The sequence below is a fragment of the Corvus brachyrhynchos genome, unplaced genomic scaffold (genome assembly GCF_000691975.1).
Source record: "Corvus brachyrhynchos isolate BGI_N302 unplaced genomic scaffold, ASM69197v1 scaffold97, whole genome shotgun sequence".
In the NCBI taxonomy this organism is placed as follows: Eukaryota; Metazoa; Chordata; class Aves; order Passeriformes; family Corvidae; genus Corvus; species Corvus brachyrhynchos.
This window is the reverse complement of record NW_008239758.1, coordinates 7,567,247-7,593,166: the sequence shown is the minus strand read 5'-3', so window position 1 is coordinate 7,593,166 and position 25,920 is coordinate 7,567,247. Positions and strand designations below refer to the sequence as shown.

The 25,920-nt window shown below is 42.2% G+C and overlaps 1 protein-coding gene across 4 annotated transcripts in view; it reads right to left on the bottom strand.

Annotated features, from left to right (window-relative positions):
* The window catches only part of MCTP2 (multiple C2 and transmembrane domain containing 2), a 128,946-nt gene that overhangs the window by 74,952 nt on the left and 28,074 nt on the right, over positions 1–25,920 (bottom strand). For 3 of the 4 annotated variants that reach the window (XM_017742697.1, XM_017742698.1, XM_008640107.2), the window contains 6 exons: positions 22,402–22,464; positions 21,165–21,273; positions 10,068–10,210; positions 9,177–9,253; positions 7,923–8,034; positions 6,034–6,069 (listed from right to left, as the gene is read on the bottom strand). In XM_017742697.1, coding sequence (XP_017598186.1) covers positions 6,034–6,069; positions 7,923–8,034; positions 9,177–9,253; positions 10,068–10,210; positions 21,165–21,273; positions 22,402–22,464 — 540 coding nt within the window. Of the gene's footprint in view, positions 1–6,033; positions 6,070–7,922; positions 8,035–9,176; positions 9,254–10,067; positions 10,211–10,343; positions 10,427–21,164; positions 21,274–22,401; positions 22,465–25,920 lie in introns of those variants that run through there. The other variant, XM_017742699.1, reaches the window with a different exon arrangement.

The window sequence follows — 25,920 nt, the reverse complement described above, 5'->3', positions numbered from 1 at the left end:
TTGTGCACCCCCTTCTCTGGCAGTGCTGCTGCAGAAGCACTGTGCTCCTCTCAGAAGAGGGGTGTGCTGGTCTCCAGCTAACAGGACCTGCATGAGATCCAGCATCACTTGAGAGCATCCCACTGCAGAGTGGAGCCAAGATGTTTGCAACTGGTTCAGGGCACAGTGCTGACCTGCAGCAGCTCCACGCAGCCTCCATGACTGCCCCAGCTTCCCAGCTCCCCCAGTGCAGCCCTGCCACTGGCACAAGCCTCTCTCCAAGCAGAGCACTGCTCGCCTTACACCCCTGCAAGACACATCACACGAGGAATGTTCTGGGTTTCCTGGACATGCCCAGGTCACCCCCACGGAGTCTGCTCAGCAGGTCTGGCACATTTCCTGTGCCTCGTAGCACCAAAGAGCCCCTCTGTACTTGCTCTGTGGCCACCTCTCCAGCCTCCCCAGGTATTTGGCAGGCTGTTCCTCTGACCACCCTGATGGAAAACCCGGGGAAACAGGCAGTGTCTCAGATTCCACTCACAGTTTCGGGAAGGAAGCACGTCTGGGGAAAATCAGATGTGTGGTAGACCCACAGACCCAGGCCTTCAATGAGTCAACTTTAGTGCTGCCTAGGGAAGTCTGCACTATGGAAAATGCCTCCCAGGTGACAAGAAAATGATACCACATTATTTATTTTAGAAGTCTTACCTCCTCTCTGATACCCCACACCTACTCATTTCAGACTGATTTACACAGAGCTAATTGATTAAACTTCACAGCCTCCCTCTGAGTTGGCAAAACTATTGCAGAGCAGAGCACAGAGCAGCACAGCCATTAGTCCAACAAAGTTACTTGGGCAAAACAAGCACGAAAAAAACCACCCCAAACACTCTCCCTGGCTCCAGCCACCATTGCCCTAACCTGCCTTCACAATGAGACCAGGAAAGCCAAAGCTCCGGTCCATACTGGCCAGAAAATAAGGACATAACTGCTTCATCAGTGACAATTTTGAAGTGTTTTATCCATTCAGCTCTTCCCTTTGCTATTACCTCTCTGGCTACTGATGCCTCCACACTTGGGTACCGCAGCTCCTCCCCTGCTGGACCTGAGCCCTTTCCAGCTGGGCTCCCACACTGGATGCCAGGTCCTTCAGGCCTCTCCTGCTATATTTTCCTGTAAGCTCTCTGCTCACACTCTGGCTACATCCCAGACCTAAGTAAAGGTGCCTTGCCGAGGTACAAAAATGTTGGCTGAAGCTGGGATCAGGAATTACAGGGCTGGAAATTAAGAAACACATGATTTATGATAGAAGCTGGCACATGTCCCAAGCACAAGGCATTGGACAAGCTTGCTTATTTCTTCCCCTCATCATTTCTGAAATCAAGGTAGCCTTGAGACCAGAATTTGAGGGTTGTCTCTAGACAGAGCTCTGATTTTGGCTGGGCTCTGTGCGCAAATAAGCAGTAACACCATAAAGGTCACCTTTATGAGCAATTCACTGCTGTAAAATAGATTAAAACTGGAACTAAAGACATCCTTCAAACAAGCCAGCCAGAAAAAAAAAAAAACAGACAATAAGCACACATATCCAGAGAACCTTATTCCTTAAACTAGATGTTTTGTAAGTCTAAGAACTCATGTCTACTGCAGATTTAGGCACTGTGCAACATCAGGTAAGTAATGAGTAATCTCTGAAGCCAAAGTATGGCCTGTTTATAGAGCAGGACCCTGCCACACACAGATCAGAAGATGGTTCTTCTCCCAACTGCTTAGAAAGGACATTTGCCCAAAAACCATCCCACAGCTCTGAACAGAAAAATTAAAAATCAGTGCTCACATCACCATTCTCAAAATCTTGTTCCTGGTTTCAAAATGAATATAAAAGTTTTTCACATCAACTTTCAATTTTTTATCACTTTCTGGTTCTGGTTTAAAAAAGAATGAGCAGGTGGGCTGTATTCGGCCTTACAGAGCCAAATACAGGAGCTGAACAAGAATGACAGAGCTTTGGAGGGGAAAGAACCAGCTCATTGACCCAGCTTCACAAATCCTTTAGGAGCTCCAGTCTCCCTGATAACTCCATTTGTGTATAATCTCCCTCTATAGGCACCCAGCAAATCCCCTCTGGTGCATCAGGGCTGCTTTCAAATCTGTCTCTTTTCCTGACACACACATACATGCCCCAAGTTCAAACTTGTTTTTGAAGCAATAAAGAGATGCAGAAAAATTGTACATTTAAATGACACGGCGAGGTGGCCAAGTGTGAAGTGAGCCCATCTCTCCCATCTTTCATGTAAAAGGATGAGACAGGACAACAGAAAGCCTGCTGCAATCCCTGTGAAGAGGTCAACGTCAAAACTGGGCCACGTAATTTGCCATTTGAGAAAACAACAACACACAAATAGGAGGACTCTTCGGACCTCTTCTCATTAGGCAGAGAAACCATTTTTGCAGAGGCAGTTTCCCCTTGGGAAAGACGAGAGGGCAGCAGGAAAGGCAAGTGAACCAACACAAGATTGGCGCCACGACGCGTGACCCTGTGGCGAGAGAGTCCCCGCGCTCCGCGAAGCGCTTGGAGAGCTCCGCTGCCCCTCTGCCCACGGGGGACTGGGGGAGAGAGCCAAACACAATGAGGCAGACAAAAATGAAACCTAACAGCCCTCACAGGGGGAAAGAAAAAAAAAAAAAGGAGAGTGAGGGATTTTCCCCTGCGATGAGATGCTTGAAGAGCACTTGGGTGCGGTCCGCCTTTCAGCCAATTTATTCAATCAGCGTAGGCTATCAAGGTGGCAATTCCGTCACTTTTGTTTCAGGACTGAGCTGCTGCAGGTCAATCCACCCCAAGCAGACCTGCTTATCTGCCTCCTAGATGTTCAACACTTAAAGGTTGTTCAGCTGTACAAATGCTGGAAATAGCATGCAGGGCACTCAGGGTGAGACTCAAACCACCCGGGACAAACAAGAGTACTGAGCATCAGCATGCTGGGCTCCAGCAGAGAGAGCTACCAACTCCCTCTGTGCCCCAGAAAGGAAAGCAGAACAGAGGGGAGAGCTTGTCAATACACAGATATGAGTGAGTATATTAATACTGCCTAACAGCGTCCTCTTCCCTTTGCAATGCCACCCTCCATGAGGAAAAGAAGAAAGCCACACTCTTGAAAAACAGCTCCCACGGAGGACAATGCTGTTCTCAGCTCCCATGAAAAATGAGGGACCATGTGCTGCCCATGTCCTGGGAATCCACCCAAATATGCAATGATTCCCTTCCAGCAGCAGTGAAAAATATATACTGCATAATAATCAAGAGATACCTAAATCATGCAGTTCAACAGCTCTTGCTCCAAAATGATTTAAAAGACCATACTGAGTTGCTGGAATCCTTCCTGCGTACTCCCTGTAATGACCATGAGGCTACTGGAGCTGGACTGGACATCTTGTGCTGACACAGTTGTTGCTGTTGTCTGAAATGCAGCTCTTTCCTCAAAAAGCAAGGGAGCTCAGAGAACACACATGAAGAGAGTACAGTATCCACAACAGCCCACATGAGCCCCTTTGCCAGTCTGACATGGAGCTGCAACAGGTATCAATGCCATCAACATTTGGGGTAAATTTGGGAAGTCAGCAAGAATCCCGTGATTAATGTGAAAAGACTCATTTAGGACACTGATGTGCCAAATCTGCATTAAGACAACATAAAATGGTCAAATTAGAGGATAATCAGATTTCTTTCATGTAGGCAATACAGATTAAAAAACAGCTGTGAAAGTTATATTCATTTTGTCCATCCTTAAAATAAGTCATTTTCCCTGTATTTATAGAAGAGGAAAAGCTAAATATTACAATAGGGGTCAGCTGCAGTTCAGCACATAAAAAAAAATCCCAGGAAAACTATTTCAAACAGAAAACTTTTATTTGCCTAAACCTGGAGAGAGGAAATTTAGATGTCTCAGTTCAGCTGCTCAAATGGAAAGTATACTGTGTTTTCCTCCTGCAACACCCAACCAGAGTCAGCTCAGGAGCCAAAAAAGAGACAAGCTTGTGTATCCATTACAGAGCTCTCTCCATTTCCCCTGCCCTTCTTATTCCTGTATCTTTATCTCGTCCAGCAACATTGTTTTCTACCCCATCATACTCTCTGGCTATTCTTCCATAACCTCTTGTGCCTTCCCTAGACACCTATATTCCCCATGCACACAATTTTTCTTCCCAGCCTTTATGTTCTGCCACAAACTGCTAGTACTGCTTCCAGAGACCAGAGTTTCCTAACTAAAGATGGTTATTGATGTACAGTACTAGTGTTTTAGTGCAGTAGCAGAATCAATAAACCAGGAAATACTGCTTTGTCAGATTTTTTCCAGCGCATGCTGGGAAATATTTTTTACTGCCTTTGGATGGTCACAGAGGTTTTCTTTAGAGATCACACTGGAGCATGAACTGTGTCTTCCCTAGGAAGAGCTGAAGCTCTCCTACCCTCTAGTGACTGGAACAGAACAGAGCACAGGGTTGAAGCTTTTTTCCTTTTAAACAACACTTTTATGTCTCCTAAATCAGCACCATGCTTCAGCATTTCTTAATTTTATTTTGAAAGGTGTTAAGGCACAAGGCAGAGTATCGAGAGCTGAAAGGCTGACAGCTAAAGGTCCAAAAACGCATATGTAAAAAATTATACTAAATGCAATGAGATACTGCGTAAAAACAAAAAGAAAAACCAAACAAAAAAAAACCCTAAACAAATGAAAAAAATACACACTAAAACTTCCAGTGACAGCGACCAACACAGAATTTTGGCTATTCTGAAGAAAAAGAACCTGAGTTTAGAAACCTGACTCCCTTTCCCAGGTCCCAAAGCCAACCAGCATCCAGGGACAGCTGTGTGAGAAAGAGGAGGATCAAGCAACACTGACTGAGAGTGAGGGCACAGTAATTTCCAGAGTTTCAGTTAAAAACTAAAGTGATGAGCTCTTCAGTTATTCCATCACTTTCTATCATGTGGCATTCAGGGATTCCTGGCAGCTCTCTGCACTGCAATATCCCTGCAATCAGGGCTCCTAAGGCTGTACTATGCACTTCTTCTATCGACAAAAACATCCTTGCTGGCACAATACCTGAGATGGTTGGCTCCTCTACACAGCACACCACAGTTGTAATGAATAAAACAAGAGGAGGTTAATGATTCAATTTATTTAGGCACAAACCGATAGTTACAGAGGGAAAATATCATGAGAACACACTCATCTTAAGAGCCAAATTCTGCTTTTCAGAGAGTGAGTCTGTACAGCTCTCAAGCTGGGTACTGGGGCTTGCAGTGTCTGTATCATTGTTATTTACTCAATAGCAAATTAAAGCTTTACAGAACACATAAAAAGCCACAGTCTGCTTCCTGAACAAGTTAAAATCTAACGCAAAAATGATACAGGAATAAAAAAGTAATGGAAGCCTGCAGGGATCCTATAGGAGACCGAGGGAAGCAAGTTACATGGACATGTGGCAACACACAAATCTTGGAAATCCTGTTACAACAGAGGTAATGAAACTCCCTGCTCAGCCTCTATCCCAAGAACAAAAGGAATTTCAAAACCCACGGCGGCAACCAGACTCACTTAAACACTGCCTCACAGGATTCCACCCATGGTGAGAGGCAGCCCCAAAGATAGACTGGGATCCAGGAGACCCTCGTTCAACTCCAGCACCAACCACCTTCTGGGTATTCTGAAACAACTCAAACCCTCCACAGCTCCTTTCACTTTGGTTGATTTTACACCCATTTCCGTAGTACAGAAAGTTTTTCTCTCTTTCTACAGCTCTTTGTGAACGGGGTCTTCGTTTCTCTTGCCACTAGACACCACCATAGCACCTACAGTTAGAAAACAGCAGCAATTTCCCATCACAATGGAAAGGAAAATCAAAAAAGCAAAGGTTATCACAGCCATCACATTATGACAGGTTGCCTTTACACTTCGGGGTTCTCCTTTGTTTAGCCTGTTTCAGAGGAGGGCACATATTTTGGGTGGGGACCTTTATTTTCTTTAAGTGAAACAAAACATTATGGATTACCTTGGATGAAGTTCGTTTCTTTCGACTTGACCATCTCTGTTCATGAGTCCCCATTATTGCACCAAAGAGAATCCAGGGAAAGGAAACAGATAAGGAGTAAAATGGAGAAAGTGTTTAGTAAAATAATTCAAACAGCAGCTTGTCAAATGAGTTAGAAAAGCCTATTACAAAGTAGGGGGCTAGATATACAACTGCATCTCCATCTACCTTCCCTGCCTCATGGAACTTAACAATCAACAAACTCAAAATACCTGCATTGCACCAAAAAAAAAGAGGCAATAAAAAAAAAGTAATTGAGAATAAAAAGTGGAGGGACCCAGAGCCATTAGTAAGAAACATGGCTTATACTTTTGGTGCCATCTGGTTCTACAGTAAGCTAATTTAAAAAGGGAAAAAAAAAAAATCATCTTGCTGTTAAGTGCTAATGTGGACAGAGCTATTTCACTATTCTGACTCCATTGGAAATGGCTGAGCAATCTGCATGTGAAATATGAGGGCTTAAAACATTGTCTTTAAAAAGATTACAGTGTGCACCAGATCTTCTATCATCTGCACTCTGAATGTTAACTAAGCACCCAAGAGTACCAAAAGCTGCTACTTAAACCAATAAGCTTTGTTTCACCAGCTAGGCCCACTTTAGCTCAGGCCTTCCTAAAAATCCTAGAATTCCTGAGGTTCTTCTGACTAAATTAACTTTTTTGCTAAAGTAACTTTACATCTTTGCTGCAATCCAGAGACACATGCCAACAATGCTCTCTTGTACAAGTTAGAGGGGAGTTCACAATCCAAATAAAAACCATCTTATAATATAGATCTATAAATACAACATTATTTTAAATATTGCCATTAAGCTTTTAAATAATCATATAGTGAGGTCAAAATAAGCCTATCATCACCTTATTATTAACTAAGATTTTACAGTTCTCAAAAAGGCATCTATTTGAAAAATAAATTACGAACAGCAGATATCCCACACTAGCTGCTTCTCATTTTGCTTTCCAACCCCTTGAAACATTTATGTTTCTATAAATAATCCCATTCAGGCTGAAATTCCATACCTATAATTCAACAATGTGCTGTAAACAGCAACTTTCATATTCAACTCTGCAGAAAACATGTAGAAATATTTTCTCTTAATATGTATTACAAATATTTAAAATCAGGTCTGTTTCTTAACAGTCCAAGTAACTGCCTGATCTTGGGTATTCTCCACCCTTTGCTGGCCAGGAGCAGGATTACTTCACCAATATTTGTGTGCTGCACACTCTGTATAAAACACTAGGAGAAATCTTTAAAAATAGAAGCAAAAAAGCCATGTGCAGGACCTGGAATTTTAAAAAAACTATTAGCTTCAGTTATGGTGTTCCCAGTCTCTGAACAGCTTCTCTGGGTTTCTAACATCACTAATCACCACATTTCTGCATCAGGAGCCAAGTTCAGTTAATTCAGTGAAGAAACTGTCAGTGGGAAGATCGGGGTTTTACAAGCAAGGTCCTCCTCTCAGCCTGGGTGCTCCTCCACAGGACTGGGGTAGTTTAAGTCTTAACATCCAAGCTCACTCAGTTTTTAGGTTTCACACGGATAGGTTTTTTCATTGTTGTTAAAAACCACAACAAAAAAAGGAAATATAATAGCTTTTCTTCAACCTGCCCATTGCAGTGCTGGACACATGCCCAAGACAAAAGCATCCAACTACAAATGTCTACACAATTTTAACCCAGCTAACTATGGGGCTTTTTTTCTAAAAGTTATGCTCTATCTCGATTTCAATATTGCGTCTCAGAGGATGAAAATAAAGGTGGCATTTCTCAGTAAATCAGATTATGCCAGCTCTTCTTTTCTCCCCCCTACAAATTCCAGCTATAAATTTGATTTCCTAAGCCACTTACATTTCTCTTGAAGTCTCCTTGCTTTACTGCTAGACTCAAGTTTAATACAATCACTCCCATGTCATCTTCTAAACTGTTGGGATCTTCCAGTTTTAAAACCTGTTCAGTAGTTCTACAAGCAAAAAAAAAAAAAAAAAAAGAAAAAGAAAAAGGAAAAAGAAAAAAAAGTTGTGCATTTATCGACTCCAGTTAACTCGAGTTGATTATTAAAGGTCAGGCTGAGCTGTGCAAATTTCAGCTTCTTGTCTGAAATTCCCAATATTGAGTTTAAATGTTAAAATGGGAAATCTGGAGATTTCCTTCTTGGTTCTGACAAAATACACCCCTCTTTTAATAATGCAGCACAGTGTTCCTACAGCACTGCTCACTACTCATAACTCTCCATATGCAGGTGCACACTGAATTAAGTTACTACTACCTCCACTTCACAGGGAAGAGTGACAGGGAAACTCACCCAAGTGAATTTTCTAATATTAATGGCTTGTATTTGACTCCAGAGATATTTATTCTGCCTGCTTTTAATCCCTCTCCATGACTCTGTTCCCCTGCTGAAAACAGGAATGCTGGTATTTACCTGGTGGCACTATCTCATGGATAAATTAACATTTCTAGAAATTCAGATACAACGGCCACGGGAGCTACAATTCCCCCTGCACAGGGAGAACTCATTTTCCCCAAAAAAGTCATCACACAGCAAGGGACTATAAAAGAAATAACTAAAACTTGAATTCCTGGCTTCCAGCTCCACATTGAGCCCAAGCAGCAGCAGCAGACAAAAGGCACAGGGCTTGCCTCGGCACTAAATCAGGGCCAGATGCAGCTGCTGCAGGCACGGATGGAGGCGGGGGAGGCTGGAAAAGGGGCGCTGGCAGCAGCTGGGCAAAACGCTCCCCAGCCCCAGAGAAAGGTACCCTGAGCCCTGTGGGGCTGAGAACAGCTCCCAACCTTCTCCCCCTCTTCCTCCATAAATCATCCTGGTGCAGCTCTCCTTAAACAATGCTGCACACAGAAACTCTTAGTCCCAGAACTGGGCTGCGTCCAGGTTGGACTTGAATCCAGTGCGTAATGCCGGATAAAAACGTGTGCAGAAGATTTATCTCAAGTGATTTCTCTTAAATTGTGCTCCCCTCTCTTCTATCAAAAAGGAGTTCTCACAAATAGACAAATTCCAAGCCAGAGCAAAAAGCATTTCATTAATTCCCTCTGTTTCTCAATGAAGCTGCATTAATAACCTTTAATGAAATAATCTGTTACCTATTGAGTTCAAGTTCAGTGAGCGCTACAGATGCCGAACCCATGAAGTCTGAAGAGGTTAAATCACGATCGTACACCTGGTGGCAAAATAAGACAAATATTTCCAATTTTCACATCATAAGCCAGTTTTATCCCAGGCGATGAAAGAACAGATATTTTAAGCCCTTTCAGTTCAATTTTGTATTTGAAAGATCAAAGCTTTGATATAATTCAGGGATCACTTTCCATCTCCCTGCTTTAATTTGTATTTTTAGCTAAATATTTAACCAGCATTTTGAAAGTATCTTCTTAATATTATGTAAACAGAGACATGTGTGCTGCTATGGATTGTGCCTGCTCCTTTACACTCCACACGACAGCATAATGAAACGCTGCACAAAAATCAGGTACTTCTGCTTACAGATGTTTTAGCAATTAGTGCTCACAACTGGTAGCTTGCGGTTCTGGTAACTGTAACGTTACTCATAACCAGAAAAGGTTTTGCTACTTGTCACAGCTGCATCCCAGGTAATAATTCTGTGCAGCCCAGCCAAATTACACTCCTAAAACGTGCTTCTGAAACTGCTCTTGGTTTCCCTGAGTTTGCACAAGCACGGGGGGGAGAGAGAGAGAGAGAGAGAGCGAGCAGAATTCAGCTCCACGGCTTTAAACAGATCCAGTCAAGGAGTTTTATTTCAAACTTGGGTTTTTGCAGACGGAAAGCAAAACATGCAAGTAAAATCTGGGAAAGACATATGTGCATTTTAATTTGAAATTGCTGAAGCTCTTAAACTGGATTGTGTTTTACGCCGTGCTGCTACAGCGAATAAAAATCAATATGTTTCTAAAGTTGAAAATAATTGCTTAAAAAAATATTGGCCCGTCTTTCAAAAATCTGAGGCCAAAACTTACCTTGATCCAGAGTTTTTGATCGAGGGTCTGTATGGGCAGCACAACAGTTTCATCCCAAACTGGGTTGAGGTTCTTGTAGACTACCTTACTTTTGTAGAGGGTTTTCCCATTCAGTTTAAACTTCACATACGGGTCACTTGTACCTGTGATAATTAATTTTAAAATAAATTAGCATGCCCCTATGCAACTCCGCAACCTTAAATTACATTTTCATAAAATAATTTAAAACAGTCAATGGTAATTATCTATTTTATACACAGGCATATACTTAATTACCTATATAAAAATTGCTCATTCATACAGGAAATTTATAGACAGAACCAGAAAGTTGTCTGAAAGCAGGCAACAAAAAAAAAAAAATCTTCGTCGTTTGCTTGATCTCTGTTGTTTTATTTTTAAAGAATAATTGTTGTTTAACAAGTCTGTTAAAAATTTAATTTGGTAAAAGAGCAAACAGAAGAAGCATTGAAGCACTATTTACAGGCCAACTAACGACACAGTGGAAGAGAGAAAATGTGATCCTGTGACTATGAATATATTCAAAGGACCAGAACTCCAAAGCATCGTAACTGGGATAGGAGCTCCAAGGAAACCAGTAACAATAGCTAAAGTACCCGTCAGGATTTCATCACTGGTGTCACTTTGCCAATTTACTTAAAACCCAATTTGAGGTTTCAGTGAAAAAATACTGACATTATTCATCAGCTCAGGATAAAAACCACACAGAGAACAGACTCTGTAAAAACAAGCACTGTCCAGGTAACACGTTTTTTAATCCAAGTGGCACAATTTGCCATGGCAATAATGTTCTGTGTTTTTATGGAGCAGATGTCCATGCACGAGTGTGAGGCTCGTGCCACTCGGCAGCAACAGAAACACTTGCATCTGTCAAAGGAAAACAGAAGAGGGAAGCAACTTTTTATTGTTGTTATTAAACTGGTGGCATCTGCACTAACGCCAGCCACCGTGCAGGACACCAGATAAGAGGGGGAACAAGGTACAGAGAGGATTTAACTAGATGATGGTTGATTTAGTTATTCATATAGACTTTGCAAAAAAATCCTCACAAGCTGCAAATAAGGAGGGGGAAAAAATCCAACTGAGATGTAGCAGCATCTACAATTAACTGAGCCTAGGTGCCATTCACCTGTCATATCCAGCATTTTCTGTATTGCACGTTATATTTGGAATTAAACTTCCCTCCTAACAGTTCAGTTTCATTAGAAGGGTAACAGCTAAGGTTATGGTCCTGGCAGCCCCCCAGCCTGCAGCGAGGGCTGCCAGTGGAAAAAACTGATTTCTACAGCAGACTTCAGAGTCAGAAATAATCTGAACCTGTCCTCCCTGGCTCCCACTGAGATATTGGCCGACAAACACATGGCAGTCCAGGGTAACCCAGCCTAAGAGCAATACCCAGCCTAAGAGCAATACCCAGTCTTGCCAATGATTTGGTGCACCTGTGAGGATGTGAAAAATCCGTATTTAAACATTCAAAGCTCTGATCAGTGTTATGCGACTTAAACTCAAGAAAAAACAATTATGTGTAAGCATCTATTTGGAATTACATAGCACTGTGAAGAACTGTGCTCCTGGGAGAATTATAAGAATTATAGGAAGTTTTTATTCTGCTTTAATTTCAAAAGGGAAGAGTTGTAAAACCTGGTCCATTCTGCACATAAAGTGTGTTTCATTCACAGAATGAAAATATCACTTGGTTTTCAAATAACTGTCTGCAGCTGATCCTTTTCCTGAATAATAATTGTTGAAAAAAACACTTTTTTTTTGTTTAAAAAAAAAAAAAAGGAAAAAAGCTGCAGACTTCTTAAATAGAATTTTCTTTTTCTTCTCCTCTAAGAGAGAATAATAATAAGGGCCTGATCCGAAGCCAGGAAAGTCGAAGGGCAGCTTCTCACTGTTCCCAGTGTGTTAGGACTAGACCTTTCCCTAAAAATTTCTCAGAACTATGATTATACTCTATACAAAGCACAATTTCCAGGAGTAGGAACACACAGATAGATCAGAGCCCCACAGCATGGGGGGCAGCAGTCCTCAAAAGATGCAGAATTAAGAAATAACAGCACCGAGCTCTTTGGTGTCACTTCAGAAAGATTTAAAAAGACAAAGGCAAAATATCCCCTGACTTTTATTTACAGGGTAAGCTGGACAAAGCTGCATAATTAAAAATAAGAGTAATAATAATGTCCATAACCTATTCTGTGCATGAAATAGCAATTGGCCAAGACAAGGAAAGCAACTGATGAAATGAAAGCACGAAGAGGTGACGGAGGCAGGTGGTCTATGGCCATAACTCATCTGCTTTTGGGACAGAAAACCCATGAAAAAGGGCAAAACCTGAAAAGAGAGAGAAAAATAGGAGATACAGAATGAAAGCAAACAGCCAGCAAGTTCAACACCCACAAGCAGAAAACTCCAAGCCCTTTCTCTGAGGATGGGAAGCAGGAAGACTATAGCTAAGTAAGCATCCCAATTGCATTATTGCTCTGCAAAGCTTTCCAGGTTGTTATACAGTAAAGGAAAATAAAAGGGGGGAAGGGAAGGGCTGCCCAGCACTGCTCATGCGAGCCAGGCTTTAGTGATCATTCTCACATATTTATTTTTAATAAACTCTTCCTTTAAATTTACACACATTTATATATAGAAACATACATAGGCATATAAAAGGAGTATATATAAAAGGAATATATATTTTGTTTATATTAAAATATATATTGCACAATTAAAAAAAAAAAAAAAAACGGTGAAGAGGGGGGAAGCTATAATAAAAAGAGGCCTTTAATTAAATAAGATTGCCACTCTGGGATCAGGCCTTCATGCTTGTCAGCTTACTCTCAAAATAAACATCTCAAAGCGGGGCCTCAGTGGTGTCACTTTCTCCAGCAAGGCAGCCTGGGTAATCCCTCGCTATCTTGACAGCTCCATAATGTTCCAGCGGCTTCACGGGTGAGCGGCGGCACCCGCGCCGAGGAAAATATTAATGCCGCGAATTAATGGCGAGAGGGGGACGGCGCCTTACAAAAGCCAAACAAGGGAAAGGTGTCAAGTTAGTACCGGTGTTAATTGTGAGGGAAAATAATTGTGGCGGGGCGGGGGGTCCTGCGGCGCTCGCCTGTCGGGCTGTCACGGGGCTGACATCTCAACTAGGCAGGCAGGGGCCAGGGGTCGGCAGGGGAGCGCGGCTCCCGCGTCCTACAAACGACGGGATGGCACCTCCGTGCCACCCAGCAGCTGGACTGTCACCTCAGCGGTGGGACATGGAGCACCTGGGGGGTGGTGGTAGTCGCTGGGGTGAAGCTGAGTGGCCAGCAGAGAAATGTCAGGGATGGACATGGCACCACAGCCCCCAAGGCCTGCTCTGGGTCGCTGCCAAGATGCCGACACAGCTCCCTGCTCATTGTGTCTGGGTCTGGTTTCCTTTAAGACACCCCAGATTGCATCCAGGTGACCAAAATAGTTGACAGGGAATGAGAAATAAGCCAGGTGGACAAGCATCTCCTGATGGGATGAACAGCACATTCTGCAAATTACTGACTGCATTTGAATTCAGGGCTTGAAGCCTTCTGGATTCAAGCTCAGAAAGACGTCTGGGTCTATTAAAAGCTATTTATTAGAGACAATCTACAATCTAGGCAGAAAAACATAACTTTTTTTGAAAAGAGCCTGTGATGTTAGAGATGAACCAGTCTAAAAAAAGGATTTTTGTTTATAATCTTCCTTTAACTGTGACAGAAATGGATAATTTTCTGAAGAAGCCAGACCAATTAAAAAAAAAAAAAAATAGCTTTTTAGCATCCATTTCCTAGTGAAGGCAACTGAATCAACAACTTTTAAGCACATGCATGCAGGCTCTTCTGAAAGCAAGGTCTCATTCACATTAACTCATCAGCTGTAGCAGCATCAACAGGGGATTGGATAATTGTTAAAGTCAGTTGAGAATTTTGTCCCCCAAAAAATATTTCTCTGGTGGGAAAAGCAAGGTGCTTTGAGGCTAATTTGAATATTATGCAGTGAGACAAGTAGGTTCTCACTCAATAAAATGTAGGGACAAAAAAATATATAAAACCCAAGATAATCTACTACTCAGCCTAAAACAAACCAAATAAGAGTAAAATGAGAGGTTGACCTCTACAAAAAAAAAAAAAAAAAAAAAAAAAAAAATCACTCCATCAGCTAGGCCTCTTTCCCCATGAGAAAAACATTCATCTCGACAGCAATGCTCCCTGGAATTCCTTTGCATAATACCAATTTCGCTTCTATTTTCTCCCACTAACGCCAAAAAGCAGTGAGTACAGGCAGACCAGACATCACCCAAAACCTGAGAAAGCTTCAGTGAGCAAAAAATTGCTGGGACAGAACAGCAGGAGAGGGTTTAGTAGCCCAAGAAACTGTTAATGGTGTCTTTAAATGGATACTGCTGCCCTCTAGCAGCTACCGAGAGATGGATCACATTCTCTTCTTCAGAATGACGAAAAAAGTAACCCAAGAAACCCAGAAGACCCAACATATTTTCAAGCCACACACTGTTTTATAGGAGCAAACTTACTGGAAATGTAGCATATGAAACAAGTCTCGTTCCATAAATAAATAAATAAAAATGACCACCAAATTGCCTTAAAATCCTGAAAAAATCAAAGAGCAGCGTGAAATATAACCCAGACCATCTTAAGTTTTGGTTAAAAAACTAAATTTTAATCTGAACAAGGAAATTAAGGATTTATTTTATATGCATGTAAAGAATAAATATCTGAAAATCTTCCTAGAAATAGAATTACTGGAGTTATTTACGACAAGGAGTAAAAGACATTCTAAAATGGAACACACATTTTTCTTTTTAAGTGGAAAACCACTACATCCTTGCAGTGAAACAGCCGAGATCAAGGCTTAAAGTGGAAATCAGAAAAAAAAGCATTCTGCTGGCAGGAAATTCAGGTGATTTTGGAAAGTTTTGGGCCCAGCTAGTTTTACATGGCCAGATGGAAATGAAACATTGCTTGGAAACAAGCAGCCCCAATAGGTTCCAGGGGAAAATAAAACCAACCAGAAAAAAAAACAAATACACACAAACCTAAAAAAAAAACACCACAAAAAAACCCAATGAACCTAAAAGACCAGAGAAGTGTGAAGAAAGTGTGCAAACCCACAATTGATGGGAGGATGAAGGAGGGGAAAAAAATGCCTGAACTTAAACATTAATAGAATGAAAGATGCAGATATAACACTTTCTGTTCAAGGCACTTCAGGAACACTGAAAAAAGTACAGGAACTGAGAAAAACCTACCAAAATGCCATGTGACATACATTAGGGACATGTGACATGAAGAACAGAATTGTCTTTGGTAAGAATTAGTCAAGCTTAACACTGCTTTAGGAACTGGCAGAGGCTCTAAGATATCCCTGGAGCTTTCTCTTCTCCATGCTAAACAACCCCAGCTCAGCGTTGCTTCTTGTATTCTGAGTCCTCACCCTAACAAAACCTCCTTACAGGGTCCCAGAAAGATGCAGTGTGAACTGTTAATGCAGGCAGGTGCCCCTCAAGACCCAGCTCTGACAACAGATGGACCCGGAACAATTTAAGAAACCTCTTTTCTAAACTACAATTCTGACACAAGCAGAGTCACAGGGTGTTCTCGGGGCCCAAATATTCTCTCCATATGCTGCCGTTCCTATATTTCCTAATTTAACTTTACAAGGATGGGAAGACATATAAATTGCTTTTGTTTGAACTCCTCCTGCTTTTCTGAGGTTCCTATCTCAGTGCATTCCTTTCCCACAGCCAGTGCAGGCAGGATGCTCACAGGGATCCCTGTGCACAAGGGCAAAGCTTCAGGCACACCCATTGCACTTCCAGAAACTGGGCTTGGCACAGACAGACACTCTCAGCACAAGCCCTTGTTCACAGACCCACACGGCATCCAGAAAACATCCAAATAAGTGCTCAGCACCATTCAAATTCTCAGCAGTTGTAAATTAGCCATGATTATGCCTTTCAAAAAGAAGTGCAAAAAGTTGCCTAATACATCGCAATAATTAATAAATCTGAAGGCCTAATGATCTAATTGCAGATACCCTGAAAACAGAGAAAGTCTAAATTAATCAGCGTGTTTGCAGAGAGTGATTCAGCCTAATTGCTTTGAGCATTTGCTTTCCAAACAATTACTTGCTCTAAGCTGACAAACACCCAGCACAGCACACACACATCCCTTCCTCTGGCACTCTGGCATTAGCACAGACCCAGGCAGTCCACAGAATCATAAAATACCCTGAGTTGGCTAAACCCACCAGGATCACCGAGGTCTAACTTCTGGATAGCCCAGAGCTATGAGTGGTGGGTTCCTGCAGGTTCACCCCTGCTGAAAATTAAAAGTGTGTGTCATTCTATAACCTTTCTTTCCTTTTATTTTGCCCTTGGAAGGCTGAGCTCTGGCACAACTCGCAGGGAGTCCCCCAGGCCCCTCTGGCAGTGGGGGCTGTGAGATGTGAGAGCAAAGGATGATGTGCTGTGGGCAGGGCAAGCAGGATGAACCCATTGAGGCGTTGCATCTTCTGTACTGCTGCACCTCCCCTTGCTCCCTTTGCATGTTCAGCTGCCTCTATCATGAGAGGAAAGGAAGGAGAGGAATACCAAAGTGCAACAACAGGAAACAAATGAAACCTCAAAGAAAGAAACAGAGATGGGGCACAAAGGTCCCGTAAAAAAGTTCTACAAAACACAAAACCAAGTAGGAAAGAGACACACACAAAGCTCAGGCTGGAACAATGTGGTTAAAGAGGGGGAAAAAAGAAAAAAGACGCCAACCACAGCCACTCACCAGATGACATCACATCCAAGAACTGTGTTTCTTGAAACCACACTGTTTAACAGATGAAAATAAAACTTTAAAAGCACAGGATTTGGAAATGGGAGGGGCTTCTCACCCTCACAGGCACTCAAAACCCAGTTTCTGTTTATTCTTACAGCAGCAGAGCTGGGTTTGTCACCTGAAGGAAGGAAGGCAGTCCCTCCTTACAGCTGTGGCATCACTTGGCTCACTGCTGGGTAAAGGTGACTTGACCAGGAGCAATGTGCACAGTCAGAGCATCCCAGTGCCAAAAGGGAGCAGGACCTTTGAGATTTCTTTGGGTTGACTCAAACAAACATGAGGCATCACCCTGCCCTGTGAAGGTGAACCAGCAGGTGGAAACGGCTCCAGCCTCTCCCAGCTCCAAGCATGAAACTGAGCTTCACAAAACAGGGGTCAACAAGGCCATAAAACCACTAAGGCTGCGACAAGATGCCAACACAGAGCACCAGTGATTTTTTTTAAAGCCAAATGAGATACAGAAAAATCATCTCTCTGTTCTGCCAAGCTGCTGCAGTGCTCCACAGATCTTTAATCAATAAAATACATTTCTTCTTTCTTACTACCTGCAGTATTAAAACTACATAGACACAAACTCCTTGCCATCGCTGAAACACATCTAGTAACAGTAATACTATAAAAAAGACATAAAAGTCTTAACTTGTGGTGCTGTGTATATACACATGGAGACCCATAACCTTCAGTGTTTGGCTCATCCCCTACAAGAACTATAAATGTAGGACCTGTGTGCTGCCTAACATTGGTCCCAAAGGTGCACACAGGTAACATGCCAAACTTACCATCTGCTTAGGCAGTTTCTAACGTGTGACTGCATGAGGCTGTAAGCAAGTAAATCAGACTTTCCAAGCAAGCTGATGACAAACAGGTAACACTTCTCTCATCCTGCATCCCTAGAGAGAACACTAATTTTGACCCAAAAAAAGGGGTTTTTGGAGTTTCTCCACTTCTCACCAGAACCTGCTCTAGAAGCACTTGGAGTCCTTGGCTGGGGCACACATACTGGATGTTGCTGTACAGAGGCTTTTTCTTTCACTTACACTCCAAAAAATAGATAAAAGAGGAGAAGAAAACACTGAAACACTGATTTCTTTTTCTTTTCTGCATTGTTGTGCAATTTAGAGAAAGCACATGCATCTGAACCAGTCTCCTGGGCTGATGCACCCTCTCGAAAGAGAGCAGTACAAGGAGAGGAGCTGCAGAAAGTCAAGGACTGGAGAGACACGAGAGACAGATAAAAAGCAATGCAAGAAGCAAAAAGTAAAGAGAAAAATAGGCAAGAGCAGATGTTAACAGGATTAATACTATGATGAGGAAAGAAAATGCAATAAAAATCTGGTAAAGTGAAGGAGGAATTTATATCACACCAAAGGGAACACATCCTGGAAAGAGCAGTACACAGTGAGGCAAAGAGTCTGAAAAAAATACTGGGAAAGTTGGAAAAAAGTGAGGTTGTGGTGGTCTTACAGCCTGCAGTTCTAAGTAGAACTCCTGCTCACCTTTACTCCGCCAAGCATAATTATTTCCTAATTAATAACTGTTAAGCGTATAATGAGTAAATTCCGGGAGAAACCTGCGAATTTGCTGAGCAGTGCCAGGATTTTGCAGCAACAGTTGTTTCCAACGGCAGAAATATTTCTCCTTGGTCACACACCTTAGATTTATTTTTACATATATGCACAGATAAATATTTCTTACGCTGGGACGGAACAGAGGCAGAAACAGACTGAACATGAGTACAAGAGACTTTACTCAGCTGCCAGGAGAGGGCATCACCCACCCACACTGCAGTCCCTAAACCTGAGCTACTTAAACTGTTGTAAAATAGAATTAAGGGGGAAAGTGCAAACATGAGAAGATGGCAGGACACCACACTTAAACATCATTTTCTTTATCTTTAAGGAGATAAAGAAACTCCCTCAAAAAATGTAAACTGTTGGGTATGATGACCACTTTGAGACTTTTTTCCAGATAAATTGCTGATCACACAATACTGCAAGGTATGACAGTTTGAATAAAAACAAGAGCAGCAATGTCCTACCTAAACACTCCGACTCTCTGCACTGCTCCCACCTAACCACAGCAATTCTGAAGTTGCTCACACCAGGCTGACCAGAGGAGAGTGCAAAACAGAGGACCAGCAACTCTGCTTTCACAGAATATCTTAAGTTGAAAGAGATCCACAAGGATCATCAAGGCTTTACACACTGGAGAGCTCTGGCACCTCTCTGCATACAGAAGAGGGTCTGAGCCCTCTCCCAGCTGTGCCAAGCAGCACTGCTGGGTTAGCTGTAGGGTTTGCTGTTCCCAAAATGTGAATGACAATTAACCGGCCTTCAGCTCACGCACAGTGTGACTCACAGGACACACGGGCCACAGAGGTGTTCCTAAATTCAGATTATTCAGAGCACATTGATACACCACCCCAGCACAGCAGCTCTAGCCAGCCCCAGGGCAGGGGGAGAGGAGGGAAGTCACACACTCCCAGCCCACAAGTTATCTCTGAGGTTTTCTCACACTGAAGAGATGAGCAGAGCTGACAACCTCCTGCTTTCAAAGGCACGCTAAGAAAGCCCAGTGGTTGTAGGTCAAGCCCCAGCATCACACAAAGATGTCACGTAACCAGAGTGACAGCAGAGGCCTATAAAGATGGGCACCAGCAATGTGCTTTTTTTTTTTTAAGGAGCCACCACTGCAGCATGGCAGTGACTGATGAATAATCATTAAGTCACTGTTTTCTCCCCTCCTGCTGCCTGTGCAATAAAAAGCAGCAGTTTTACTGAAGGAAGCATCACCTCACATACTCAGTTTACTGAATGAGAGGTCATTTGCCACAAAGCAACAGAGACTCATCAAAAGGGATTTTTCTTCCCCCTTATGTTGTTTCACTATGCTGTCCAATGCTTCACTAAGATAAGCATTTGCTTTCTTACACAACAAAACACAGCCTAGAGCAAAGTATGCTCTGTCTTCTCTAGAAATACTACTCTGCTGGAATTGCTCATTTCTAGTATCTTTTTCATAGCAGCAGTTGGATGTGTCCTGGCTTGTGCAACCTGCTAGTAAAATCTGATGAACTGCTACACTGTTAGGAAATACAGGCTTCCGTATAACCAGTAAAGATCTTAATCTAAGTACTCGTTCACTCCTTCCAAAAACTGGTAGGAAAAACAAGCATACACTCCACCAAAAGTTACTGTACTGTGAAGCCATGAAAAACCAGCATGGCAAAAGTTAACTGAGATACCAGATAACAGAAATCCCAATGAGCAGCCCATGTGAGAACGTTTCTAAATCAGACAGGTCTCTCCAGGTGCGAACCTTCCCAGGCCTTTAGGCTGTGCAACTTTATTTTGTTTAAAACTGAATGAATAAAACCCCATGGCTTCACCTCAAAAGAAGCTGCTCAGACATTCTGAAAGACAAAAGTATCAGAGCTGTTTCCACATGCAGAAAAAAAAAAAAAAATTGAAATCAAAATTGGACGTATGGAAGAGATCTCTGACAGGTTCAGATCGAAAGTCCAGAAACAGCTGCTGCTGCTGCAGGGTCCTACAACCTGCACAGAGCCTCTCCCAGGACAGCTGTTCCCTCCACAGAAAGTGACTGGCTGCTTATAAGCATTTTCACTCCCTCTTTCAGTATCCTGAAGAAAAGCCAGGCTAACAGCAAGCATTTTCACACAGTTTTTCCAGGAATTCCCCCAATATTTTACAGTTTATTTGATACGTCATCTGCGGGTGGGTTTTGGGTTTTTAGCATGCTGCCATTATTCAGTCACATCCCAGATTAGAGAGGATTGTTGGCTTACAGCCCTGCTCCTGTGGTTTCCCTTTTATTAACATCTTTGCAGATAACCCCAAAAGCACTCCTACGAGCAGCTCCATCATTTAATAAAGCTCCAAATAGTCTTTTGGTTTTTTTTTTTTAAGCTCAGATATAATTTCTTGCAGTTCCTGAATAGGTACAGGTGCTAAGGGCAGCCAAGAAGGAGCTTTGCAGCTGCACAATCAGGCAGGAGGAGCAGCAAGCAGAGGGCCGCTCCCTCCCCTGGGTATCCAAGGTGGATAAACCCAATCTCTGAGTGCTCTGACCTGGAGAAGAGATACAGGTCCATGACTTGTTGCACTGCAGATAAGCAGCCAGCTTGCTGCCAAGCTGAGATCAGTGAAACGAGAGCTGTGTGAATTCTAAAGGAAGCCAGAGGAAAGGTGGGGCTCACCACAGCGATCCCTGATAACCAGGTTCCGGCCTTCCTTCAGGTGAATGGTCAGCAGGTAGGCAAAGGGGCTGGGCAGGTCACTCAGGCAGTCGTTTGCCTCCTCCAGAGCCTAAAGAGAACAAAGGAATCACTCACACACCTCCGGAAGCAGATCATAAATGAGCCAGGTGTGCTCCCAGTGCTGCAGAGACAAAATCTTGCTCTTTCCTTAGGGCAATCTTTTACAGGAAGGAAAAAGAAAAAGGAAAGAGGGAAAAGAAAAAAATATTTCTTTCCCAGGCTTTACTTCACCATGCAAGTAGTTAAGTATCAGCATCAAGTACGTTCAACAAAGCAAGAGCTATGCCTGAAAGTGAGTGGTGATAAAACCACCACAAATGCACAGGTTTCCCAAATCCTATCAGCTCGTCAGCAGATTTTTTTTTTCCAGCTGTTTCTTGTGCATTCATAGCATCTCTCAAGTTGGAAGAGATCCCTAAAGATCATCGAGCCCTTTGCACCCATGGGATAACCTCACAAGGAAGAACACATTTCACACGGATAACGAGATGAGAGGACAGCATTTCTTCATGCAGTTCCAAAGGAGAGAAGCCCAGTGCAGGCAGTGCTTGTTGTGAGGTTTAGCAGATGCAAACTCGAGAGCATTTTTGCTCATCAGAGGTGCTCTTACACACCTCAGCATCATCCTCCAGCTGGAACACACACTGAACAGCTCTGGACAGCACTTGAGAGGTTATCAGAGGGCAAAGGTAGAGAAGTTCATCCACAAGGCAAACATGAGAATAACATGTCAGAACTGCCAATGCCTTTTCACACTGCCCTAAAACTGATTTTGGTGTCTGTCAAAGCCTACAGCTGTGTTAGTTGCTGAATTTACTTTAATCCAGTTTGTTCCTACACTGCTATTTGAGTATTTATGTTGATGGTTTCATCAGTTACCAGTACAATATAGATATTATAGAGTACCTCAAAAAAATGGAGAATGTTTGGGTCTATCCAGAACATTAGCAACCACTTTTAACTACTAAAACCCCAAACAACAAAAACACAAAACCATCACTAAACAAACAAATCCTCCACAAACCGGGAAAAAAAAACCCACAAAAAACCAAAACACCACTGGGCAAATCTCTAGATGGCTTCTTCACCTGCTGAGGTTTGAAATTTGAAAGAAGCAAAGAACCTAAGGCTAAAATAAATTGTGCTGCTGATCAAGTCTCAAAATGACAGGACTTACCATTTGATCATCAAAATTTTGAGAGGACAGGGAAGAGTCAAAATCCATTTCTCCACCTGGGTACTATAAAACAAAAGATACAATGAATTAGACAACAACACAGGAAAGAAAATGCTCCTAGTATCAGTCAAGAAATTACTCATACATATGTGTAATGAGTGAAATGCTCTTACTTATGCATATAGATAATTTAAATATGTATTTCTTTTTCCTGTTTTACAGTAACTAAACTTAGTCTCTTGAGTTTAATCCAGGAAAATAAGTGCCTGCTTTCAGCTAAGAATAAATTTCTTCTTCTCCTCCCCAGCACTGCGTGCTGAAGGCTCTTATCACAAACTCTCCTGATGTCTGAAGGTTGTTGTGTCTGGCAGCTGGCTGCTCACACTTGACCACAACTTCTCCCTTCACCATCCAAAAAGCAAGATTCACTTAAAGGTTTTTTAAATAGTGTTTTTACTTGGATTGGTGTTTAGGGGTTTGGGGTCTTTTTTGTTTGTGTGGGGTTTTTTGTCTGGTTTGAGGTTAAAAAAAAAAAAAAAGTGCTCAGGGGAAAAGTTAAAAAGAAATGGTCAAAGGGAAAGGTGTCCTGGTTTTGGATAGAGTTAATTTTCTTCCTAGTAGCTGGTACAGTGTTCTGTTTTGGATTTAGGGTGAGAACAATGTTGATAACACACTGATTTTTTTAGTTGTTGCTGGACAGGGACTGTCCCACAGCTCAGAACCGGCTGGGTATCAGTCAGCAGATTATAAACAATTGCACTGTGCATCACTTGTTTTGAATATTTTAACTGTTGTATCATTTTTATTTAAATATTCATTCTTTTAAAATACTATATAAAATACATAATTAATATAATTATTTTTAGAATATTGTGTTTTAATATATTTATATTAGAATATATAAAATATTATTTAAATTATTACCTCTTCCTTTTCTCAATGCACAAATTTTACCTTTTACCCCTGATTCTCTCCTGCATACGACAGCTCCCACTGAGCAGGGAGTCAGAGAGAAGCTGTGTCATATTTAGCTGCCTGTTGGGTTTAACCATGACAAAAGAGAAAAAAAAAATACAAGGAACATATACTTCCCCCACCTTTCTGCAGTAACTGGAACATACAAAGGATTTTTATCTAGTGCCATAGGAGAGGAAGTCAAACATTTCTTCCTAAATACTGACTCATCCAAAAACTTGAGGCTACAATGCCCAGCATCGAATTTGTCTGAAGGGATTCATCAGCCAAGACACCTCTGATGATCTTTTGGCTGCTGCAACAGCCCACGATCACCATTTAAGCAGAAGAGGACCTACGTGCCTGGGCAGCTCTTCTGGTCTAAGGCAGGGCAATCACAGCCCATTCAAACACCAAGACTTATGCTGAGGATAAATCTCGGTCTGCAGAAATGCACACAAGGTGGAATTCGATCCTCATGTGAAAGCGTTTTCGTGTGCAGTGTGGTAACATCCACACCTCTCAGATGAGAGCAGCATTGTGTGGAGCACTACAGAAACATTAAAAGTGAACCAGCTCCTGCACCACAGTACATAAATCTTAGCTGTATTGACATGCTGAAATAAACATAAATATCCTTTGTGTAATTCTTTCCTCATCCTCTGACAAATACACACATTACATATCAGGAAGTACAGTAATCCAGCATTGCAAGTAAAATTTCCCCTGCATGACAGACAAAATTTAACTTTAAGGTTCCCACAGTAATCATAACTTGGCCACCTTGCAAAAGCACATTAAAAGTGGAAAAATTATCATCATAAAGAGCAGCAGAAGAATTTTCTCACACAACGGAGCTGAGTTACAGCTGCTAGGGGAACCCTAACTTTGAATTTTCTGACTAGTATGCATAAAATCTCACTCGTGTGCATTAAACTTAGTGTTTCTTGGAGTCTCTGGCTTCACAGGAATCTCCTTCAGGCATCATCATTGGCACTGGTAATGGTTTCTTTACAGCTTGTTTTACATGGCACAAACATGGGATCAAAGAACTGCATTGAAATTATAATAATTTTAAAAGTACTGTCTTGGCTAGCTTGATATCATTTACAATAAAAAAATCACCCTCAAAATTATGATTTTGTCTTTATTCTGCTTTTTGTTTACTTACATTGCATCCACAGATACCGAACAATTATAATTTTAACTAGTAAAGTTTGGGTTTTTTTCATTTTAGCTCCACATAATGTAAATTACTATTATTCTAGGTACCTAACTGCAATGAGCTCACTGAATACAGATAAAAGTCCTGGTGAAAATATGGTCCTGAAACCTCGATTTTTATCGCACTATGGTGACACTGCTCAACTTTAAACAAAAGTGGGCAAATCCAGGTGGGTCACAGTCCCAAATGCATCTGCATGCAAACAAATCAAGCAAGACTAGATGTATGAATAGACATAAATTGAAAGTTCTTCTTGACAAGCTTTACCACCTCTGCCTCCTCTTGTTTTCTGCAGAAGAATGATTCAAAATACAAGGGCACTCACTGACTGAATCAGCAAGAGGACAAGGCTTTGGGTTGCCAGGGACTCACTGCAAAGTGTTGGCAAGGGGATAAAGAGGTGTCAGAGCACCTCAGCAACGACACGTGGCCGTGGACAAATGGCAAAAACGAATGGCATTACAGGAGCCCTTTAGAACCTGAGTCCAGCAGGGAGGGATTCAATGCAACTTCTTCACTTGCTTCTTCAGACTTGCCTAGCGGGGTGCAATGGAGAACAGAAATCGACAAATGGAAAAATGATACCTGTGGGCAGAGCCTTCAGTGAAGATGGGCTGTGCTGAGCGCCCACAGCTCTGCACCGAGAGCTCAGACAAACGTGAAAACCACAGGCTCTCACCCGCCAGGCTCGGAGAGGATCTCACGGCACTGGGTGGCCAAAGACACCCAGGAAATGAGTAGGTGGCATGTGACAAGCAATTCAGGGGGAAAAGAGGCTCAACCTACAATTTTGCTTTTTTTAGCTTGTTTTGTTCCAGGGATCTGTCTTCCTTCTGATTTACCTCCCCGGGCAGGGAGTGATGCTCACACAAGAACAATGAGAACTCTCGTCGTGCTCCTCACAGCAACCCCACCCAGCATTCAGAGGCCAACAACCTCTGTAACAAACTGTTCCCATCCAAGGCACACACAGCACAAATCCTGTAGCTGTTCAATTAAGTACAAGCACAGCCGAATATTGAAGCTGTCATAGAATCATAGAATACTGAGGCTTGGGTTGGGAAGGGACCTTAAAGATCGTCCCTGCCACGGACACTTTCCAGTATTGAATCTGGTTTTCACCAGATTCAATATAATTACATTTGCTCACTATTCCTTATTCATTTCTACTTTCCTTTGCTTCACTCTCTCCTATTATTTTTGAGGAAAAAAAATCTTTATAAGTTGCACTGGAGGCAGATTACAGTAAGGAAGCATATTCAAACAGCAAGATGATTTGCCATACAAGTAAATACTAAATGATTTACACACACTAGCAAATACAGAAATACACATTTAGG